Source organism: Conger conger, chromosome 19, assembly GCF_963514075.1.
Source record: "Conger conger chromosome 19, fConCon1.1, whole genome shotgun sequence".
In the NCBI taxonomy this organism is placed as follows: Eukaryota; Metazoa; Chordata; class Actinopteri; order Anguilliformes; family Congridae; genus Conger; species Conger conger.
The window spans coordinates 9,595,378-9,603,439 of NC_083778.1; the positions used below are offsets into that span (position 1 = coordinate 9,595,378).

The 8,062-nt window shown below is 44.9% G+C and overlaps 1 protein-coding gene across 1 annotated transcript; it reads right to left on the reverse strand.

Moving 5' to 3' along the window:
* Positions 1-302: 302 nt before the first annotated feature.
* zbed4 (zinc finger, BED-type containing 4) lies at positions 303-7,635 on the reverse strand. The gene is made up of 2 exons (XM_061229392.1): positions 7,207-7,635; positions 303-5,210 (listed from the first exon to the last, which is right to left on the reverse strand). Exon 2 carries the CDS (start codon positions 4,944-4,946, stop codon positions 1,149-1,151), a length of 3,798 nt encoding a protein of 1,265 aa, XP_061085376.1. The 5' UTR covers positions 4,947-5,210; positions 7,207-7,635; the 3' UTR covers positions 303-1,148.
* Between the last annotated feature and the right edge of the window lie 427 nt (positions 7,636-8,062).

The window sequence follows — 8,062 nt, forward strand, 5'->3', positions numbered from 1 at the left end:
TCTTATCATTGCATCATGTGGCCGTTTTGCCCAAAAGCAAGATCACATCGGAGTGAAAATGCACACTCGGCCTCAGCACAGAGAGCCATGACACCCCTGCCCCCCTCGTCTGTCATGACATTTGGATCGACTCGGGTTCCGGTGCATTAAAACGAGTGTCAAAGAGAAGCAACAAACTGGGCCTCCCAGCAAACCACATCTCTTAAACACAGGAAGGGGGGGGGGGCTATAATACACACACACACACACACACACACACACAGGTTTGGAAACATAAATAACTCTACATTTGATAGAACATATCCAAAGGAAAGTTTTTTTTAATTATAATTTACCACAAAATTGACATGGTTCCAGTATGAATGCTTACACAATTATCAAATTCTGTAAAGAAATTTGTATTTATAAATGTACAGTACATTGCATTAACTCGCCAGTGACCCATAATTTATTCCCTCTGAAGTAGACTTTAATTGTGCTTAAGTATATTTCAGATTGCTTAAACTGTAAATAAAGCAATATATTACATTGTTTTTTTTTTTGAGAAACATTTTTCAGTAAATTTAAAAGAAGACTAGTTCTAACTGACAGTACCATGAGCCACAAAGTCACAATGAAACAACTAAAAAAAAAAAAAGAAAGAAAAAAAAAAAAGTTCAGTCACAGCATTTATTTTTGGGCCATGTACTCATAAAAACAGTCAGTGTCTAGGTTCTATTATACATCATTAAAATGTAAAGACTACAACTTGATGAACATCAGTTAAGTATTTACAGCACTTTGACCTGAAGTAGTTTGCATAAGGCACAAGGAGAAAAATGACAAAATACAGCAACAAATATTAATCCCACATACATCTAGTTAACACACACTCTCCCCTAAGACTCTCTACAATGGGATGCAGGCTTAATCCAGCAGTCAAGTGTTCCAACAGTAGTACACACAAGACATGATTCAATTTTCACTGAAGGCTCAACTTATTCAATGCTAATTGGCCCAAACTTTACACACAATGCATTTTTCAGTTGATCGGCTTCAAATGCATGTTTGCCAAATTGGGGTGGGGTAACAGCAATTCACCCCTGATGTTGGTACCCCAAAGTTTATTCCGATTCAGTCCATCAGGGACTGAATATTTTCAAAACAATTCAGTACTGAAAAAATATCAAGGGGAGGTTGACTTTTAAGAAGATGAGGTCCTCCAAGTTTTCTAGCAGTGGCCTGGACTGACTTTGGGAACAGTTAATACTTGCTGTGTTGAAGAGCATCTCAGCCGGGACAACACTTGGGGGGCAACCAACATACCTAACAGCTACTTTGGCCAGGTCTGGCCACAGAAACTTCTTCAAGTTCCAGTAATCCAGTGGATCACAGCTTTGATCGAGTATCTCTTCCTCAAGATACTCCAGCACTGCCAGCTCAGATGATCTGGGCCGTTCCTCTTGTTTGATCTTACTCCTGATGTCGTCCATGAGGGCCCAGAGGTTGTCCTTGTTACTGAGAATGCTGTTGGATGGAGCGGGGACCTCACCACATCCATTGGAAAGCGAAGACTTGGTTTCGGTTGAGGTAGATGAGGACACCTCCAGTTCTTGGATGAGGTCTTGTTTGCACTGCTCAGCCTCCTCCTCTGTGAACAGGGAGGTCTTGTACCGGGGGTCCAACATTGTTGCCCACGTGTACCTTGGATCGTGAAGTGTTGAGGACATCTGGCTAACCATGGCTTGCTTCAGAGATTTGAGCATGTTGTCGATGCCCATAGTCTCATCAAAGAGCATGTCTATTTTCCGGTTCAGAATGTGAATAAGTGGTATGACTTGGCCGAGGGTGGCGGTTCGATTGCTCATCTCCCTGCAGGCCACCTCGAAAGGTTTTAAAGCGTTGCACACGGACTGCATCACTTCCCATTGGTCACAGCTGATCAATTCCCTGAAATTGCACTCGATGGACATCTCATCGATGGCTCTCTTTTGTTCCACTAACCGTTCCAGCATGTAAAAAGATGTCTTCCACTTGGAGGGAATGTCCTGGACCAGCTGGTTTTCAGGCAAGCGGTACACCTGCTGCAGCTCTGCGAGTTTCTCCTTGGCCTTCGCAGAGCGGTGAACGCGTTCGCAGATCTTCCTGGCCATGCTCAGCAGGTTCTGGACCATCCGCTGGCTCTTTATGGCTTCGCTCACGATGAGGTCAATGGTGTGCCCGAAACATTGCAGGGCGGCGTCCTCCCCGGTGTTCCCTACGCTCCGATTATCGGTGACGGTGAATCCGATTTTCAGCCCCGACGAGCTGATCCAGGCATCCCAGAGGCACTCGAGCTGCTTCTGAACGTTCAGCACGTCGTAGTCGCAGTCGATGGGGGAGACGCTGAGCAGGGCGGTGCAGTGGAAGTCTTGGCCTTGGGGCCGTACACAGGACTCGTACGTCACCCAGTGGGCCGTCAGGGTCAGGTACTCCCGCGTCTGACTGCTGACCCAGAGACTCGCAGTGAAATGGACGGTACCGCCCTCTGCCTCTTTCAGGTGCGTGATGACGACCTCCTTCACCCGCTTGTACATCTCCGGTATGGCAGTGCTCGTGAAGTAGGAAGACGCGGGGAGGGAGTACCGCGGTTGCAAATATTCCAGTAAGCGATTGAGGCCGACGTTCTCCACCAGGGCGGAAGGCTGGAGGTCCAGTGCAAGCATTTCGGCAACAAGCTTGGTGATTTTTTTGGCAACCGGATGGTACTCGTCAAATTTTTCACTGTTTTCTTCATACGGAGAGGTGTCCATGGCCTCTTGCTTCACCTGAACCTCAGCGGAGGACGCCGCACCAGAGATGCTGCTGCTACCTTCAAGAACGTGTCCGTGAAATCTCTGCATGTGCCTGAATAAGCAGCTGGTGCCAAGATTTGTTGTCTTTTTTCCCCTACTTATTGTGCGGCTACAGTGCAAACAAACTACCTTTGTGGGATCTGCAGTGGAAATAGAAAAATGGTTCCATAACTTTGAAGTCTTTTTTCCAAAAGCAGGCAAAGTGTGTGGTTTTCTCTCGCGGGTAGGACTATTGGCTAAATTAGTTGACAGAGGCTCTGCGGCAGCATGGGAGGCATAGGGCGACTGAGGTGAGGCGGTTTTGTCAAATGTGCTTTTTTGGCTCTTGAGAACAGCAGGATGCCGTCGCATGAGATGCCTCATCAGACAGCTCGTTCCGAAGTCTCCTCGTTTGCCTCGACCTATAACGCAAGGACAGTACCGGCACAACGCTTTGAGATGATCGACTGGGGAGACAATAAAATGGTGCCACACTTCTGACTTTACCCGTTTCATAATTTTTTTGTTTTGCTGGAAAACCGAACTCAGGCCGACGATGAGGCTTGAACCTTCCGCGAGGTCGTCTGGCGATGAGGTCATCAGCAAGCCTTTGTCCCCTTTGGGTCCCAGTGACAAATCAAGCGAGGTATCTTGTCCTGACTGACACGGCCCTGTGTCAAGGTCCCCTCTGGCATCCACGTTCTCGCCGAAGGTTTGCGGCACCTCGTCGGACGTCGTCTCGGGAGACGACGACGCAGACACCGGCTCCTTTTTCACCTCGCTGGCCTCCTCCAGCTTGATGCGAGGCAGAAGGGTGGGAGGGTTTGTGTAAGGCAGCGGGATGTTGGAGCCCTGCCCGTTCTCCTCGATGACAATGTCACGGTGGGCCCGCCACATGTGACGAATCAAACAGCTTGTTCCCAGGTCCTTGCCGTTCTTCCCCCGGCTGAATTCGTTCATGCAGTGGATGCACACGGCCTTGGAGCTGTCCGTCGGGGAAAGGTAGAAGTGTTTCCACACCGCCGACCTCCGACGAGAGTTTGAGTTTTTGGGAGTGGCGACGGTCGCCTCGGAAACGCCGTCCACGGCGTCTTCGTTGTGGTTATTGCTGGAATGTGGGGAGGGAGCCATGCAGGTGTCATTTTTGGCACACTTCTCTACTTTTGGTGTAACTTGAGACACTTCTTTCAACGAAACCTCAGTGCTATCCAAAGAAGAGACGGGCGTCGTGGGTGTTGCGTTAGCTGCCGATTCCCGGTTATTTGGTGAGTTGATGGGAGGTATTAAGGACGATGTCTGGCAAGCGACAGAGCTCGCCAAAGTTTGTGAAGAAACCTCGCCGTCTTGTAAGAGCACAGTGGGGTGAGCCCTTCGCACGTGCCTCATCAGACAGCTGGTGCTGAGGTCTTTCTCGTTCTTACCCCGACTGAACTCCTTCATACAGTACAAACAGATTGCTTTGGTGCTGTCTCGTGGAGATATGAAGAAATGGTTCCAAGCCGGAGACTTCTTGCGAGCATTGACAGGATTTCTAATCGACGACAACAGACTCTGGGTCACAGCGTCCATGGCAACATCATAAAGAGTACTAGTGTAGCTACTAAGTAAATTCCCGTAATCGTCATTATTATACCTGGTTGCAAAGGGACCTACCGAGTTATCAAAGGTTGCACTTTCATCTTCCTGGATCCCTTCATCCACAGTATTTGGTTCCTCTTCCTCTTTGAAATGTGGATCCGTTTCTATTTCCAGTGGTTCGTGTGTCTTTTTGTCTTCTGACGAAAGGCTCTCGCCCGAAACCTCAGGAGAAGACGGCTGGTCACATGGCTCCTTGAGAGACGACAGTTCCCCTGCTGCTAGTGGATCTGAGGGGGGCGAGTCGTACTGTAGAGACGGGCCTTCCGGTGTCCTTTCGGGGGAAGGGGACGCAGAAGAGGAATCGTCAGCCAGCATCTCGGATGAGCTCCTTTCAGGTTTCGCCTCCGTAGCCTCGTGAGGGGTGAGGCTGTAGGATTTAAACACGTAACCATCTTGCCCTTCAATTTTCAGGCACATTCCTTTCGCTTCTTTTTTTTTGTCGTTTGCTGTGCACGGGTCGTTATCTTCTGGGCCCCCTTCGTCACTACTGTGAGAGAGGTCTTCCTCACCGTCCATTTTAGCAGACTAAAATTCTCCCTGGTGGGGGGGAAAAAAGGCCCTTTGCTTAACACCAGCCAGTTGGCTAACTGTGAGTCATGGGTGAGGGGCTGATGGGTCCTCGGTTTGTTCCTTAATATTGTCACCGGTCCCCACCAGTGTTTGGTTATTCAGTGTGCTAGTGTGCATGCCCAGAAAGACCAGTCTTGTTCAAATTTTCCATTCTTCATGCAAATGTGCCTGAAGTCCCTGAGAGGTGCAGTTATTGTCATACAATAAAATCTGAGTGGGAGGGAGAGGGAGAGAGAAAGAGAGAGAAATGTCAGTTTCATTTATTTATCTTTTCTTCTGATCTGTGTTGTAATTTAATACAATGCAACAGTAGAAAATGCATGACTACAGCAATTGCAATCAACCAAGTAAATTAAGTAAATCAAATCGCAGGACTGACATTTTTTAAATGACAGGGTGATCAAAATGACCCTAATATAAGCTTTTTGGAGGATTTGAGGTAAAAGACCAAAACAATATTTTATGTGCTTGGCATGGCACATTGGCATATTATGAGTTATGTTCAAATATTAGTAAATAACTGATATTACATCATAATAACTTATATTCTGAGTCAACATAGTCATGGGCATTTGCGCAAAAATGAAGCAACAACTGAAGTGCATATATTTCATTATGATTCAATTTGAAACCATTTAAATTGTTTGAAAATCATTTTCAAATGCAACTTTACCCCAAATGTGCTTTACACTGTATGCTGTGTTGTGCATGTTATAATGCATGTCAAAAAATGTTGCCTTCAGTTTATTCTAAAAAGACATAAAAACAATATAATTTATATTTTAGAAATACTGTGATGTGGTCTCCAAAAGTTTATGTAAGCACTGGCGTTTCAACACATGTTTCAATACATGCAGAAATCATATTCTTACGTTGGTCGCTGACCTTACAATTTCAACATAACTTGGCAATGCCAAGAAATAGTCAGATTGTCTTACTGCATAATTTAAACACTGTAACGTCCGCTAGCTGGACTTATAAGAAACGGTTCGGACAGATGAAAGTAAACTGATTTGCGTTCTATGCTAGGTTATTGGCTAGCTACTGTAGCTAGAGACCCGATTCTCCCTTCAAAATATTCAGTTGCTACTGAAATAAAGTGATTCAACTATATCGGAAGGCAGTAAGGTTTGTATCCTCTCCACCAGTTTCTAAACCAAAATATATTTAATTGTATTTGAAACATTCGTCACTGACATTTATGAAACGACAAAGCGAACGTGAACAATCACCAGTTAGCTAACTAGCTAGCATAATATATGAAGCTGATTAATGCAATTCATCAAGGCTAGGTCTGACATAATTAACCACTTGCCTAGCTAAGCTATATTTAAAACTCTCTGTTAGCCAAGACAGACCACTGAAACGGGACAAACTCGCGATTACTGTCAAGACCCTTCACAGTGTGTTCACAGTTGGCTTTATGAAGCTCACTTTTCCGGGTTTATGCAATTCTTCCAGTGTCTGATGTGCCCTATTTTTCCACAAACCACATGCTAACGTTGCAGCCTTGTGTTTCGCATGCCTGACTGTTTGAATGATCAGTTTTGCTTGAATTAACCTAACATTCAGTAAACCCATATTTTTTAACAAAGATTGCTCCCTCCACATTTTGTGAATTACAATCAAATTCACTGTTATGACCAAAATATTTTCAAATTCTTAGTATCCTATGCACAATCTGACAATCAGCGAGTCAAGTCTCAAAATTCTAAGCAGCTATATTTTTAGCGAAGTGGATATACAAACGTTACCAAGCTAGCTAATTAACAAATCAGTTTAGCTAACAATGGAGGCCTAGATAGCTGCTAGCTAGCTACGTAGCTCCGTCACATGTCAATACAACACAGACAAAAACAAGCAGGCAGGATCAAGCTAACGTATGCCTCGCTACCTTGCTGTCAGAGATCCAACAAGAGGGAAATCTAAAGTCCAGCAAACTTCTCCCTGACATTTCCATCTCTGATACGGAGAGAAGCGGTAATAATGTAATGTAATGGGTTAAAGACAAAGTCTCGTCGTAGCTAAAGTCCCTGCCACTGTAGCTAGGCCACACAGGAACTCGACCTGGTGAGGCAGAGGCAGAACCAGATCCTGGTAGAACAGTGGAAGAACCAGCCAGAGAACCGGATCAGCCCGACAACCCCAGGCATTTTAAGGGCAAGCCAACCGTCCGCATTTAATTTCACAAATACATTGTACATACCTGAAAGCCCTGAGATCAACTTCAGATCGTTTTGGTAACTAAACAGTTAAATAAAAAAATATATTTAATGGATCTGAAGAGGCAATTAGTTCGTTGCTTTGTCTCCTCTTGCAATTCGCTAGCATTGGACAGCAGGAGCTCCACACAGCGTTGGACGGAAGGAACGTGCTTTCGTGACGTCACAGGGTTTAAGGGTTTCCAAAATGGCGACGTAGTAATAAAAAAGAAAACAAAACACTCCTCGACTTGGTAGTTGCATTTCCTGTAAGCAGTCTCTCAGCATGTTAGGATATCCCCGATCGTAATTACAGCAGATATAAAAACAGTTTCGCTCTCCAGTACACTTTAATGTAATCAATTTAGTTTGTTCTGACGATAAAATAAAGAAGTATAAGGCAGCATGCTTTGTTTTTCTCCAAATGCTGCACTTTAAATTATACTTTACACGGGGTTTCTTGACCTGGACAGACTCTCAGGGGCAAGGAGGCGCCATAATGGGTGGGGCAAAACAAGGAACACTTTGGTATTTAAATACAGTGCGGGTCCAATTGTCAGGTGGATGTACAGTTAACGTAGGATACTAACAAGAACATCAGCAATTGTACTATAAGATCAGTGAATTACTGATAAATAAAATCGAAACGCTTATTTAAATTTTACAATTTACACTGTGTATCAAAGATAAACTGTGATGCACACACCACAAGGTTAGACAAATGAACGTGGTCATAATACCAATGAGCAAATATGAGTTCACAGTGAACAAGCAGATGGACTTCGCTAAATGTAATGAGTTAAACGCACGATATTCCATAAGCAAGCCAACATGGCAAGATAAATCAACCTGACTAGCTAA

Bases quoted from the DNA above. Each gene is read 5' to 3' on its own strand.
- zbed4 (XM_061229392.1), bottom strand. From the start codon at position 4,946: ATGGACGGTGAGGAAGACCTCTCTCACAGTAGTGACGAAGGGGGCCCA.